The sequence below is a fragment of the Cotesia glomerata genome, linkage group LG2, assembly GCF_020080835.1.
Source record: "Cotesia glomerata isolate CgM1 linkage group LG2, MPM_Cglom_v2.3, whole genome shotgun sequence".
Taxonomy (NCBI): Eukaryota; Metazoa; Arthropoda; class Insecta; order Hymenoptera; family Braconidae; genus Cotesia; species Cotesia glomerata.
The window spans coordinates 2,782,197-2,798,109 of record NC_058159.1 but is presented as its reverse complement, the minus strand read 5'-3'; the positions used below and the strand labels follow the sequence as shown (position 1 = coordinate 2,798,109).

The window sequence follows — 15,913 nt, the reverse complement described above, 5'->3', positions numbered from 1 at the left end:
ATCAGCCAATTGTGCTTGATTTTATACTTGTATTGTTATTGTCTCCACTTGTATTTATTAACATCCATCATTTATTTAAATATAATATAAATTTCAATTTATTAAAAATTTATTTCCTAATAAATAAAGTTTCCATATCAAATGTGCTGTAATCAACACGTGCGATTAAAAACAAGTGCATTTTTATTATTAATAATTATTTTGATTACTCAATTCCATATAAATAAATAATCCATTTTTTTTCTTTATATTATTGTCAGTATAAGTTATATAAGTATAATTATTATCATTTTTTTTAATTATTTGTAAACTATTATTGTTGAAAATTTAATCAATCAATTCCTGATTCGAATTCTATTAACACGGAAAAAAGTAAACTGTAATATTCACTCGGATTCCGGTTAATTTTTATAGTTTCAAACAGTACAGCGGACATCGGGCTGGCAAAAATATAAATATTACAGAACTTAAGAAGGGTTTACTCATTTTTCCTCTCTCTCGCCCTCTATTGGACAAACGAAAGTATCTCTGTCGTCATACTTGTACAACAAATGGAATCTTAAAACGCATTTTATGCATAAATAAATGAAAATTTTCCAAAAAAGCGCTTCGCTCTTCGATAGATAATTTAATTATCTAATAAGAGCGAAGCGTTTTTTTTTCGAAATTTTATCACATACATGAAAAAAACACGTTTGAAAATTAACTATAAACCGCTTTTAATGTAGAAAGTGTAATAGCCACAATTTATAATTAAATATCGAAAATAAGTGATTAGTAGTTGTCAATATAGTAAATAACGACTCTTTCATCTTAAAAAATTACAGTTTCAAACAGTAAAAATTGCCATTTCAATATATAGTCTATACTATGGGCAGAAGTGAAAGGTCTCGCACTCGAAGAATTTAACATTTGAAACAGTAAAAATTCTACTATTAAAATATATATTTTACCTGTCCAAGCAAATCAATAATTATAGTTTGATTTTTAGAGTTGCGTTTAAAATTAACCATTTTACTTTGTAAATATTGACGTTGCTTGTATAGAAAATTTAGTAACTGTAGTTTATATTTTTTACATATCATGCGATCATTTTTTAGGTACGAAATGATAAATATCAAAGTCAAAATTCTTAATTATTATACTTTAACATTTTGGACTTTCACATAGCGAATATTACTGTTTGAAATAGTATTTTCTTCCATGTAAATAATAAATTGTAGCATTTAAATGATAAATATTATAAAGTGATTGTTAAAATCACGATTTTACTGTTTCAAATGGTAATTTTTTCCAGTTGATCACTACTTATTATAAATCGACTGTTATTGATTACAGTTTTTCTCTATTCCGTGTACAAAACTTAATGTAAAAAGTGTAAAAGCCACAATTTATAATTTAATATCGAAAATAAGTGAATAGTAGCTGTCAATATAGTAAATAACGACTCTCTCATCTTAAAAAATTACAATTTCAAACAATAAAAATTGCCATTTCAATAAATAGTCTATACTATGGGCAGAAGGGGAAGGTCTCACACTCGGAGAATTTAACATTTGAAACAGTAAAAATTCTACTCTTAAAATATACATTTTACCAGTCCAAGCAAATCAATAATTATAGTTTGATTTTCAGCGTTGCGTTTAAAATTTACCATTTTACTTTGTAAATATTAACGGTGCTTGTATTAGAAATTTAATAACTGTAGTTTATATTTTTTACATATCATGCGATCATTTTTTAGGTACGAAATGATAAATATCAAAGTCAAAATTCTCAATTATTATACTTTAACATTTTAGACATTCACATAGCGAATTTTACTGTTTGAAATAGTATTTTCTTCCATGTAAATAATAAATTGTAGCATTTAAATGATAAATATTATAAAGTGGTTGATAAAATCACGGTTTTACTGTTTGAAATGATAATTTTTAGCAATTGATCATTCCTTATTATAAATCGACTATTATTTATTACAGTTTACTTTTTTCCGTAAATTATTTAAATTACCAAAAAATTTTTTTATCAATCTTTTTATAAAAAATAATTATTTATTATTATTATCGTTATTGTAAATACTTTCTTCGTTGGCTTTTAGCACTATTATCTGTCCTCTTAGGTATTTTTTTTTTTTCAGAGGAAGTAAATATATATATTATTCTTTTAAATTATTTTATACTTTCATTGTTTTCTTCTTTGATTTTTAAAATTAAAGTCTCAAAATTTTTCGACTTAATTAAAATTAATTATCTTCTTAAGAAGAAATAAAATTAAAAATAAAAATAAAAAACCTACCTGATGAATAATTTAACAAAAAAGGACTAAAAATACTTGTAATTTATTCCCACTGCTGATGCTGCTGGGTAACATCATGAGAGTGATCGTCGATCGTAGGCGGCTGGACTTGAGTTTCATGAACATCGCTTGCGAAAGGATTTGACGAATGAAAGGGATTCGTATTGTTTGTCGTTGATCCGTAGTTAATTACTGGTTGGCTGCTATACGAGCTGGCTTCTGTTTGTCCGCCGTCGTTCCACCCTGCATTTACGTCTATTGATGGTTGCTTCTGTGACGGATTAATTATTAGTATTGTTATCGTTAATATTTATTAATAGGTCACAGGTCGATTAGGTAATTGAGGTATAGTACATAACACTTACAATGAACTCGGATTGCATAACTTTGGGTGGTGGTGGGACTGGTGGCTTGTTTTGACCGAGATCGTCCAGTGGGTTCCAACTCCCTTGCTCCTCCAATGCGGGATCAGCCCAGGGTTGCAATTCTCCGGAACAGAAAATTCCGTAGAATGTTACGCCGAAAAAGTGGACGCATGCTGCCATTATAAAGACGTTCCTCCAACTTTCTCTGTCCTTTAATTGAAAATTAAATTATTTTGTATTGTAATATTTTGAAATTTATGTTCATTAAATTTTGATTAATTTTTTGATTTATTTTATATGAATTAAATTTGGAAGAAAATAATTTAAAAAAAAAACTACAGAGAGTTTAATTTTAGAAAAATTATTTATAATGGATTTTTTTTAAATTTTTTATATGAAAATTTTAATAAAAATTCAAAAAAATTGAATTTTGAAAATATAAACTTTAAAAAAAAAATTTGCATGAATAAAAATTTATTTTTAATATTATTTTATAAATTCAAATTTTTAAAAAATCATTTTTAATTAATTTTCGATTAATCTTTTTTTATAAGACAAAATTTTAAAATTTTACTTCAATACAAATTAAAAAATGTAAAATTTTAAAAAGACAACTTAATAAATTTTCAAAAGAAATTCTTTTTATATAAATCAAAATGGATTTTCAACATTAGCCTGTAAATTCAAATTATCTTATTAAGAGAATAAGAAAAATTTTGTTTCCAGGATAGTCATATGATAAAATCGGTTTTTTTTAATATAATAAAATAATTAAACATAATTAAAAATGTCTTTTTATCTTGTGAAATATTGACATTTTTAAAGATATAAAGTCATCCCGTTGTTACACTCATCAAGACCTTTCATTTGAGTACCCACATCAATTTTTCATATATTTTATATATTTATATATTTCACAAATACCATATATATAAAACATATAAGAAATGCCATGTGGGTACTCAAATGAAAGGTCTCGATGAGTGTAACTTCGGGATGAGCTTATATCTTTATAAACGTCAATAATTAAAAAATCACATTGTATCTTGTCAACTAATGATATCTTTAAAGATATAAGCTCATCTCAACATTACACTTGTCGAGACCTTTCATTTGAGTACCCACATCAATTTTTCATATATTTTATATATTTCACAAATACCATATATATAAAATATATAATAAATGCAATGTGGGTACTCAAATAAAAGGTCTCGATGAGTGTAACATTGGGATGAGCTTATATCTTTAAAAACGTCAATAATTAAGAAATTACATTGTATCTTGTCAACTAATGATATTTTTAAAGATATAAGCTCATCTCGATGTTACACTCATCAAGACCTTTAATTTAAGTACCCACATCAATTTTTCATATATTTATATATATTATGTATATAAATATATGAAAAATATATGAAAATGCATGTGGCTACTCAAATGAAAGCTCTTGATGAGAGTAACATCGGGATGAGCTTATATATTTAAAAATGTCAATATTTAAGAAAGTACAGTGCAATTTAACAAAATTCATTATTTAATAAAGCAAAATTTTATTTATAGTTCATAAATCACGGTAGTTACATAGTGACTGCAAGGTTGCTAGTTAAAATTATTTTCAATCAATTAAAATATCTGAGAAGATTCCAAGTACAAAAAAATAGTAAATGATCAATTTTACAAAAATAAGATAAAATAATCAAATTAAAAAAAATCATGATAAATATTATAAAAAAAATAATATTTACCTTATTTTTAGTAATAGTATCGACGAAGAAAGGAACAAGCAATCCAGCGATAGTTCCAATACCATTCGACATCCCCATCAAAATACTAGCATACCGTGGAGCGATGTCAAGGTGATTGACATTGAAACCAGAAATAGCGAACCCGCTGCAGGCCACCCCGATCGCCAGGGCGATCGTAGCACCAGCTCCGTTGTTGTGAGTGGTCGCGTTTGCAACCACTAAGAAAAAGAGCGCTTCCATCCCGAACCCTCCGCAGTTGAACAACTTTCTTACATTGGTCGTAGTCATTATTCCCGTCTTACGCAAATGATCCGCCAGCAATCCACCGCATGGTACTATTATCGTCATTAATAAATGAGGCAGCGAGCCAACCACTCCGGTCTAATAAAATTAAGTCAATTTTATTCAAACGACTCTCAAGTAACTTCCTTAATTACTATTATAATTATTACCTCAACTAAGGGCATATCAAATGATTCATGCATAAACCGCGCCTGGAACAGCACCAGCAAGTAGAAATTCCACGATCGACAGAAGTTTGCTACTATTATAGCGTAAACCGGCATGGAGGTGAAAAATTTCTTCCATGGGGTTGAGGAAAATGTGGGAATCGGTTGAGTGTTCAGTCCTTTTCCCAAAGAATCTTCTATGTAATGCAATTCTCGGGCGGAAATGCAAGGATGTTTCGATGGCCGCTCAAATGATAACCAAAGCCAAAAGCAGTACCATATTAATCCACAAACACCTAAAATTTTTTTTTAATTTTTAATAACCAAAAAAAAATTATTTTTTACATTAAAAAAAATTAATTTTATTTAAGAAAAAAAAAATTTCATTTAAGAAAAAAAAATTTATTTTAAATTCTTGAGTAAAGAAATATTTCAATTTAAGAAGAGGAAACTCTTAAAAATTATTTTTTTGCCCTCCGGGCGGAAAGTGGCAACTTTCGTCCCGCTGCGCTAAACTAAGTTGCCGCTTTCCGCCTTCGTCGGACAAAAAAATAGTATACACTCCTCGGGAAGTAAATAAGAAAGCCTCAGATCACATGTTTGTTGACCTCGGCTTCGCCTCGGCCAACAATTACATGTGATCTGAGACATTTCTTACTTTACTTCCCTAGGTGTGTAATATACTATTTTTTGTTCAAAAACTCTTTATTGAAATATTTTAATTTTTTTGTAATATTTAATTGTTTTGTAAAAAAAAAAATTTTTTGCATCAATTCGTTCTTTTAATTAATGATTTTACTCAAAAATTTTACGTTTAATAATTAATAAATAAAATAGTTGAGATAAAAAAAAAGTTCAACTAAAATTATTTTAAATTCTTGAGTAAATAAATATTTTAATTTAAGAAGATAAAACTCTAAAAAATTGTTTTTACATTAAAAAAAAATAATTTTATTTAAGAAAAAAAAAATTTCATTTAAGAAAAAAAAATTTCAATTAAAATTATTTTAAATTCTTGAGCAAAGAAATATTTTAATTTAAGGAGAGGAAACTCTTAAAAATTATTTTTTTTGTTCAAGAACTCTTTATTGAAATAATTTAATTTTTTTTTTAGTATTTAAGTTAATTGTTTTGTAAAAAAAAAAAATTTTTTTTCCATCAATTCGTTCTTTTAATTAATGATTTTACTCAAAAATTTTACATTTAATAATTAATTAATAAAATAGTTGAGTTACTTTTTATTATTTTGTATTTAGTTAAAGTTAAAAATAATTACAAATATCATAATTATTAAAGAAAGTATTTTTAAAATGAATAGTAAAAAATTTGATAAAAATTGTAAAAATACGGAAAATAAAATTACCGTAGAAATAAAAAGATGCTTGCCAACCAAACGAACTGCTAAGTAAAGCAGAAAGTGGCATTCCAATAACAACTGCCGCGTATGAACCGCAAAAAGCGAGAGTTGCCAGTCTTGATCGTTCTAATGGCGGTGCCCAGTATTTCCAGATACCGTGACAAGCCGGATAAGTTACTCCCTATTTAGTAAATAAATTTTACTTATAAATAATTAATTCATATAAGGTAAAAGCCCCAATATATGATCATATACTGGTACATGATCATATAATAGGGCTTTTACCTTAAATTTTTTTCTTCATAAAAAAATTTCATAAAACTGATAATAATTACTTCAACAAGTCCTTTAAGAACTTGAACACACATATCAACAGCAGCATGAACGGACAAAGCACCAGGTACAAGAAGATTAAGGAATGAAGAGGCAGCAATAGCCATTCCAAAAATTCTGTTGGCAGGATAGAGTGAGGCCAAAAATCCTCCAGGCACCTGGGTGACAAGATATCCCCAGAAAAATGAGGAATCCAGCAAGCCCTCGGTACCCACAGTCCAATTAAACTTGGGCTGTCCGTCGCTGTTTGTGTCGTTCTTCATTATCAATTTAGCCATACTCATGTTACACCTCATTCCGAAAGAAATAACAAAACCTGAATTCCCAAAAATTCAATTATAATAATTATGGCCACTTTAGTTAATTATTAATAATAATTAATATATAATAGGATAGATAAAAAATGAAACAAATTAATTAAAATGGGAAATATATATTGAGTAAATGGATTACCTAAGCATGCGAGGGTGGCGATCGTGTACCTCTTGGATAAACAAGGACACTCGGGCATACAATATGTGTCAATGTGACGTAACGGCGGTCTTTCAGGTTCTGGCAGCGAGTCGAGGGACCCACGGGGCTGCAAATCACGGTCTTGCTCGAATCCCATGTTATCCTTAGCGCTCTCATTGTTCGGCATCGCAAATTCCTCATATCCTCGCTGGTTTCTTCTCTCGATACGCATTCTACCGAAATTTCATCAATAAGTTCTTAATTCACCGCGCAATATATTCTCTATTGTCGTACTCAAGCTTAAATGCTCTCACACCTTTGTCTCATCGATGGGAAATTACTTTTTTAATGATGTCCTAGACCTATAGACTTTTCTATTTTTTGGGGGGAAGAATGGGTACAAAAAAGGAGGGTGGTGTGCGATGAATAAATCATTGCCGTGTCATTTTATTCAGATCCTTTTTTTTTATTGTAAATCTTTTCGTTCAACTTCATTATTATTAAATTTTCGAACTCATTTTAAATCATGAAGAAAAATTTACAGATATTATGAATGAAAAAAAAATACTCGTACACAGAAAAAAAATTACTTGAATCAAGTAAATAAGTTCAAAGCACTTAATCTTCTTGATTTGAGTAAAAAAATTCTTTAACTAAGAAATTTTTCGTGGTTTTAGTAAATTTTACTTGATTCCAGAATTTTTCGTCTTGATTCAAGACAATGAAACTCTTCAAAATTATTTTTTTGGTTCAAGAATTTTCATCTTGATTCAAGTTCAATTTTTTTTCAGTGTATTAAAAAAAAATTAACTTAGTTTGAAGTTTTCGATCGGGAATCATATATTACCCACATCAATTAGCGCGGACCTTGACGAGTTAGTTTATTATTATCTTTATTAATATATTTACAGTTACAAGTTGTGTATAAAATATTGTTGATTTATACAGCATATATTTGTAAAGAGTATGTTATTTTTGGTTCGATATTTATTTTATTTTGCACGCCTCATAGCGCGAAGCGCGTGAGGTTGTGCTTTATACTCGACTCGTCAAGGTCAAGCAATTTTGTGATCTTTAAATGTCTCTATTACAACCATATTATACTTATACAATAATATAAGTAGATGTACACGGAGAAAACACTTAAATTAAACCATCTTTTACTTTCTAAAATCATTTCATGTAGCTATTTTGAGAAAAAAAACGTTTTGAAAAAAATTTTACGTGGACGTCCGGATGTCACCCCATTTTGGATGTACCAATGATTACTCCCGAACAAATTGATATTTCAAGACCGGACCTTTTTTATTAGTTTACGAATGCGATGAACTGGGTCCTTATTTCATATCAGTAGCTTAGTTTACGTATTTTTTTTTTAAATTGAATTTTTATTAAAATTTATTACGATATAACCGTACAAAGACAAACGAATTTTTCTTATTTGTCACGTGAAAACTATGGCGCCACTTGATAAAGCTAGATTTTTTAGACTGCATGCGCATATAACAAGAAAAAAGGGCGCTGATATTTAAAAAAATAAAAATACTCTGTAAGAAATTACTTAATTATAATTTTCTTTTTTTTTTATCAGTTACACAATTTATTTTTTCTTAAAAAATGAATGAGCGTTATGAGGCGTGCACTTTTGGATTTTCCAAACTTTTTAGGAATAATTTTTATCAAAACCTAAATTCCTTGACGAGAGTCTGACTTTGGTAGGTACATACATTCGCACGGACCGTGGAGAGGCAGCCTTCCCTCTCCACTCGCTATAGACAAATCACGCTTAAGTACCAGAGAGTCGCCTTCTCACGGAGCAAACTTGAATCAAAAAATGATTTTAAAGAGTTTTAACGTCTTGATTTGGCTTAAAAAATTCTTGAACTAAGACTTTTATTTTGCTTTAAGTAAATTTCACTTGATTCAATAATTCTTCTCTTTTATTTATCGCAAAAAAAATATTTAAACTCACAAAATTATTAATATTTATTACGGAAGTTTATGATCAAGTTGTAACCAAAACTGATTATTACATCATTCTATTCCAATATACACAACCTTAATCAAGTTTAATCCGCTTTCTAATGTCAAGCATAATACTGATTAATTTTACAATAACTAATCTCACTAAAAGTATTGACAGAATCGGAAAATTAACTTTTACTTTCTTGTAGAATTTATAATGACAGAAATATTTTTTTTCTACTATAATTTTAATATAAAAAATTTTTTCTAAGATTCAAGACTCAATAAAGTCTATATATTTTAAGGAGTAAACACCTTTAAGGTAATTAATAGAATTATCCGCCTATCAAGCTGGTTTTACCCGATAATAAATTAAGTAATCTATTTGTATATAAGTGGCTTTTAGTCACTGAAAATCAAGATAATATATTTAATATTTGCTAAATTTTGTTTGTATAATATTTTTGTCTTAATTTTAATTAATTAATTTATTTATTTATTCATTTATTTAATACACTAGAGCCCCTAATTATTAAAAGATTAAAAAAATTTTCATCATTATTTCATAAAAAATTGTCAATGTAAAATCTATTTACTAAACGTTATTGACATAAAAAAGAGGAGGTTGATCGTGACGAAGATAATGAAAAAAAAAAAAAAAATAATCCCTGACCGAGCAGATGATAAATAAGAAAAATATTTAATTGACAGCAAACACTTCTTAAATTTAAAATTAAAGTCTATTTTTATTTCTTCTTTTTGTAAAATTAATTCTTGAAAAATTAGTAGCATTAATTTTAAATTAAATCCGATAATAATAATTAAAAAAAAAAAACCAATTTTTGACTAGAAAATTAATTTTTTTTCCTTATTATAAAAACAAAAATTTTTACTTATAATAATAAAAATAACTTACTCAGCAAGCTTTCCATCAACCCTAGATTTAATAGTCGCGAGGGCTCCGAGACCCGCTGCCGCGAATCCGGACATCTTTGAATTATTGGGGTTGCCTTTGGATTAATATTTAGTTGTTACGTTTTGCAGCCCCTAAAAATAAACAATAATTAAAATTTTATTGATTTTAACATCACAATATATCACCCAGTTCAATAAATTTTACAATAAAAAATATGAATAGAAATGTAAGGCGAGAGCGATGACTGTCTATTCATACAGAGGAAATGAATCTGCCCTGGTTACGTAAAATACAAAAGTTATAAGATACAAGTGGTAGTAAATGTGTTAGGTCGACAAGTGAGTACAGCGAATCCTTAGGGGTTGAATTTTATAGTACAGTATAGTAAAGTCCCGCAGTAGATTTCAGGGATGTTTATTTAGAGTAGTTGCCCATCTACCCTCCTAATCCTCGGTACTTTCGAGGGATCCTCTCTCGAGAATTGAAAAAAAAGAAAAAAAAATAGAAGAGAATAAAATAACCCCAAGAAGCGAAAGGAGTGAAAAGATAAAACTACTCGAGATTTAACAGATATATATTGAACAGATAACATCGAGGATTTAAAAAACCTTTTAGTTATTTTATTAATATTTATTGAATTTTTTTCGGGATTATTTTTTTTTTAAATATTATTTTATTTTATTTTATTTTATTAATGACCGTAATAATGATCTAGAGAGAGATTTGAATGTATAAATGACGTGACATGATAATAATGAAACTAAAAAGCATGCATGCACGTGTTTTATAGATAAATGAGTGAACAGTGTAGTGAGTAGAGGGTGAATCTTGTACGTGAACAAGAGAAGGGAGTCAGGGAAGAAGGGAGTAATCGTAATGGACTGTCACGGCAATTGACCAATACGTTAACGTTTGCCATTAATGGTTTGATGTCTTTTTTTATTTACTCTAATGTTCCCGGTGGATTTTCAGATTGTGAATTCTATTTATTCCTCATTTGAAGCTTGTTTCTTTTTTTATGACTTTTTTAGTAGATTTCATAGAAATCTAACTATTGCATTGGTCCTCATGACGCAACTTTTGAAAAATTTTTCTATATTCCGACTTAACTCAACGAGCTGAGTCAGAAAATACATATGGTTCAAAAGTTTATATATGTATGTACACGGAAAGAACAAGATGACACTGGATATAATCCCAGATTATACTCAGTGATATCTGTGGTGAAAAAAAATTTTAGATAGCTAAAAAAAATCCAGATTATACTGCGTGATATCTGTATTATACTCATTATGGTAATCGGAAAAAACAGACCCAAAAAAAATCTTAAAATTATGAAAAATTCATGTTATTTCATTAAAATTATTATAAAATAAAAATTATAATAATAATAATAATTTAATAAATCTGAAATAATATGAATTTTTCATAACTTCAAATTTTTTCCAGGTCTATTTTTTCCGGGATTCACTCATTATAATCTGGATTATACTCATTATAATCTGGATTATACTAGCTACTATCTGAAATTTTTTTTCACTCAATATAATCTGGGATTATATCCAGTGAAATCTTGTTCTTTCCGTGTATGTATTTATATGTATATACGATATAACGCGGCTTGTCACGACGATAGCGTCACCAATTTATAACGGATCTTTACCAAATTCAACATACTTATTCTACAGATAGATATCGAATTCAAGTTCGAAGATGAGCTCAATCGGTCACGTAATTTAGAAATGCCAGTATTTCAAAATTTTCAAAATCATAAAATTCATATTTCTTCACATTCCTACTCGAATAACTTTTAAATGGGATAACTTATTGAATCTCTGTAAATTGCATTTGAAAGCTCTTTAAATAAACTTTAATTTGAGTACCATATTATATGTGTAGTCCCAAAATTATGTCCTACTCCGCTATGCCAATTATGAAATTTACTATTGCATTCGTTTTATAAAATATTTATTCTATTTTTTTCATCAGAAAACTCTTATTGTAATAATTACAATAAAAATCATACGTTAAAATTCAATTGTAATTTTGATTGATAGTAATAAAATAAAATCTACTTCCATTTCATCTGCCGAATGCTCTTTTTTTTTTTTTTTTTTTTTAGTGGATGGGAAAAATGATGAGTATATGGTTACATTATACTAGAGCAATAAATATTCATGGGAATATTAATGGAGGAGGAGTATTGTAATGGTAATATGTAGAAATATTTACGGCAGTCATCCCCGAAAAATTTTAGCCGCTATCGATCGCGCGGAGTACTTACCCGCTTATAGACTACCAAAATGTGCAGTTTAGTTTTTTTTATATCGAAATTTTATTGTAATTATTGTCTGGTTAGGTATGAGGGAATTTTTTTGGTAATTAGTAATTTTTTTTATAAAATTGGAAGTATTAAGTGGATTTAAATGAAGTTTTTTTCTTTAATTAAAATTAAATTTAATTTAATTTAAATTGAAATTTTCGTCAAAATTTTGGCTCTCTTTTTTGTAATTAATTTTTTTAACAAAATTATTTATTTAAGAAAAAAAAATAAAACCTGGAAAATTTTGTAAGTGAAAATTTCATTAAGAATAATTAAAATTTCTTTTAATTTTACTAAAAATGATTAAAATATATTTTTATTCCTTGAAAAAAAAAATTTGGCTCTTTTTTTTGCAATTAATTTTTTTAATAAAAATAATTTATTTATAAAAAAAATAAAATCTGGAAAAGTTTTTAAATAAAAATTTCATTACAAATAACTAAAATCTTTTTTAATTTTACTAAAAATTATTAAAATAAATTTCCATTTCCTGAAAAAGAAAAAAATTTTGGTTCTTTTTTTTGCAATTAATTTTTTTAATAAAATAATTTATTTAAAAAAAAAAATAAAATTTTTTAAATGAAAATTTCATTAAAAATAATTAAAATCTTTTTTAATTTTACTAAAAATTATTAAAATAAATTTCTATTTCTTGAAAAAAAAAAAATTCTTGGTAAAAATTTAAATTAAAACTAATTTTTTGTATGCAATTATAATAATTAATAAATTTTCAACATAGAAATTTTAATTCACTGAAAAAACACTTGAAATAAAAAAAAAATGTATCAATAAAATTTGCACTTAAAATTTTCACTGAAACACTGAAAAAAATCACTAAAAATTTCACTTTACAATAAAATAACTCCCACAGAACATAAACATAATATAATAAAATACATATGAGTGAAAAAAATATATATAACACTATTTAACATTCACAACTATTGATCACTGGAAAAATTGCAACGAGTGAGCGAAAAATGTTCCAACAAGAAAAAAAATAGAAAAAAATAAAATTACACGGTGATAATTATTGAATTAAATAAATAGCAAGAGGTTGGATAAATGGATCGATTATAAGTAATAACTAATAACTAATGACTAGTAACTCACCAATAATTAAGTCCAGGTGAGCGTAAGTGCGGAGTGGGTTCGAAAGCGCGGGATCGCGACGATGAACGTCGTCGTCGTCCTCGACGAGCTCGTAGCTTCCTCGAAGAGCTTCTCGTCGGCGCCAGCGCATTTACATCTCGCCCTCCCATTGGACAGAGATTCACGACGCATCGATATCACTGGCCAATAAAACTGACAACCCCTTCTCAAAATGACCCTAGGCGGAGCTTTTCCTGGAGCTTTTACCTGTTATAATGATAATAATTTAAATTATAATAATAATAATGATCATTCTAATCATCATAATAAGTGAGAAGTAACAATCAAGTCGTGTCTTGACATAAATAATTATCTCAAATCATTTTAATTCAATCAATCACGTTTATTTAATTTTTTCATTAGAAGTAATTGCTGAGTTTTTAAAAGTTAATTGTCAAGCATTTTAATTTAATTTTTTTTTTTTTTTTTTTTTGATTAAATTTAATTGGTAGTTTTTATTAAAAATAAAATTATGCAAGTAATAATAAATTTGAGGTATTTATTTACCTTTATTTAAATCGAACATCCCAAAGGGCCAATAACAGGGTTACTCAATTTATAGAAAGTTGTAGATAAAGACAGAGTATATGTATATGAGTATATGATGACTATATGATGAGTATATGATGAGTATATGTATAAGTATATGATGACTTTATAGAAACCAAAGTTTTTATACTTAAATACTATAAAAACTAGCAACGTTGCAGTCACTATGTGACTGCCGTGACTTCTGAACTACAAATAAATGAAATTTTGCTTTATTAAATAATGATTTTTGTTGAATTGCACTGTACTTTATTAAATATTGACGTTTTTAAAGATATAAGCTCATTCTGATGTTACACTCATCAAGAGCTTTCATTTGAGTACCCACATGCATTTTCATATATTTTTCATGTATACATATATATATAATATATATAAATATATGAAAAATTGATGTGGGTGCTCAAATGAAAGGTCTCGATGAGTGTAAAGTCGAGATGAGCTTATATCTTTAAAAATGTCAATAGTTCACAAGATATTTGTTAAAATACCCTGTACTTTCTTTATTATTGACGTTTTCATAGATATAAGCTCATCCCGAAGTTACACTCATCAAGAGCTTTCATTTGAGTACCCACATGCATTTTGATATATTTTTAATATATACATATATATACAAATATATGAAAAATTGACGTGGGTATTCAAATGAAAGGTCTTGATGAGTGTAAAGTCGAGATGAGCTTATATTTAAAAAAATATCATTAGTTGACAAGATACAAGGTCATTTCTTAATTATTGATATTTTTAAAGATGTAAGCTCATCCTGATGTTACACTCATCAAGAGCTTTCATATGAGTACCCATATGCATTTTGATATATTTTTCATATATACATATATACATATATATAAATATATGAAAAATTGATGTGGGTACTCAAACGAAAGGTCTCGATGAGGGTAACATCGGGATGAGCTTATATCTTTAAAAATATCATTAGCAGACAAGACACAATGTCATTTCTTAATTATTGACGTTTTTAAAGATATAAGCTCATTCCGATGTTACACTCATCGAGACCTTTCATTTGAGTACCCACATGGCATTTTTTATATATTATATATATATGGTATTTGTTAAATATATAAATATATAAAATATATGAAAAATTAATGTGGGTGCTCAAATGAAAGGTCTCGATGAGTGTAACATCGGGATGAGCTTATGTCTTTAAAAATGTCAATATTTCACAAGATACAAGGTCATTTCTTAATTATGTATCTAGAGATAGAGCATTTTCGAATGCAGACTAAATAAATACTCATAATACATTGGCTATCGATGAGAATGATATTAAAGCTTGACATTAAATTTCACTAAAAAAAAAATCATATGACTATCCTGAAGACAAAATTTTTCTTATTCTCTTAATAATACAGATTATCAAATATTTTTATTTAAAACTTCAATATTAATGTATGTTACGCAAAGATAATAGAAGTGTTATGTCATACATTATATAATACATTACAGTATTAATAAATATTTATTATCAATCTAAATTGACTTTTATTCAAGCGATTGGTCGCTGTAAGTCAAATAAGATTAGTTTCATATTTTAAATATCTAATTTATAATCGATAACATTATTAGCAAGAATTATACTATTTTTTGGAATATGTGTGGGTAGAAAAATTAATTTTATAAAGAAATATTGAAAATGTTTATAAATTTCAATGATTAAATTCTTTATTTAGAATTTTTTCTCAGAGGAGTTAATTTAAAAAAATAATTTTTATTTATATTATTTAATTAAATTTAAATAAGGGAGAATAACAAAATAAAGTTGCTGATAAAAATTTAATAAAATAGTAATTTAATTATAATTGAGTTTGAATAGCCCGTGGAGAGACTAATATACTGAATTGTCAGAGATAAATAGAGAGAAGATGTGATGGTGAATAGTGATAAACTTTTCCCCTTGAGTTTTACGCTCGTTTTTATTTTGAAAAGAGAGCCAAGTTAAGTCAGTAGGTAGAGCTTCGTCGCGTGCGTCTACAAT

At 27.3% G+C, this 15,913-nt stretch overlaps 1 protein-coding gene across 1 annotated transcript; it reads right to left on the bottom strand.

Moving 5' to 3' along the window:
- Positions 1-2,075: 2,075 nt before the first annotated feature.
- Positions 2,076-13,477, bottom strand: LOC123259171 (vesicular glutamate transporter 1). The gene is made up of 9 exons (XM_044719482.1): positions 13,321-13,477; positions 9,885-10,015; positions 7,004-7,236; positions 6,553-6,866; positions 6,224-6,398; positions 4,864-5,156; positions 4,412-4,792; positions 2,664-2,873; positions 2,076-2,569 (listed from the first exon to the last, which is right to left on the bottom strand). Exons 2-9 carry the CDS (start codon positions 9,956-9,958, stop codon positions 2,342-2,344), a joined length of 1,908 nt encoding a protein of 635 aa, XP_044575417.1. The 5' UTR covers positions 9,959-10,015; positions 13,321-13,477; the 3' UTR covers positions 2,076-2,341.
- Positions 13,478-15,913: the final 2,436 nt, after the last annotated feature.

Coding starts and splice junctions, on each gene's coding strand:
- LOC123259171 (XM_044719482.1), bottom strand. CDS start 9,958: ATGTCCGGATTCGCGGCAGCGGGTCTCGGAGCCCTCGCGACTATTAAA. Junction 6,399..6,552: donor TTCTTAAAGGACTTGTTGAA/GTAATTATTATC, acceptor TTTACTAAATAG/GGAGTAACTTATCCGGCTTG. Junction 4,793..4,863: donor TTGATATGCCCTTAGTTGAG/GTAATAATTATA, acceptor TAATTTTATTAG/ACCGGAGTGGTTGGCTCGCT.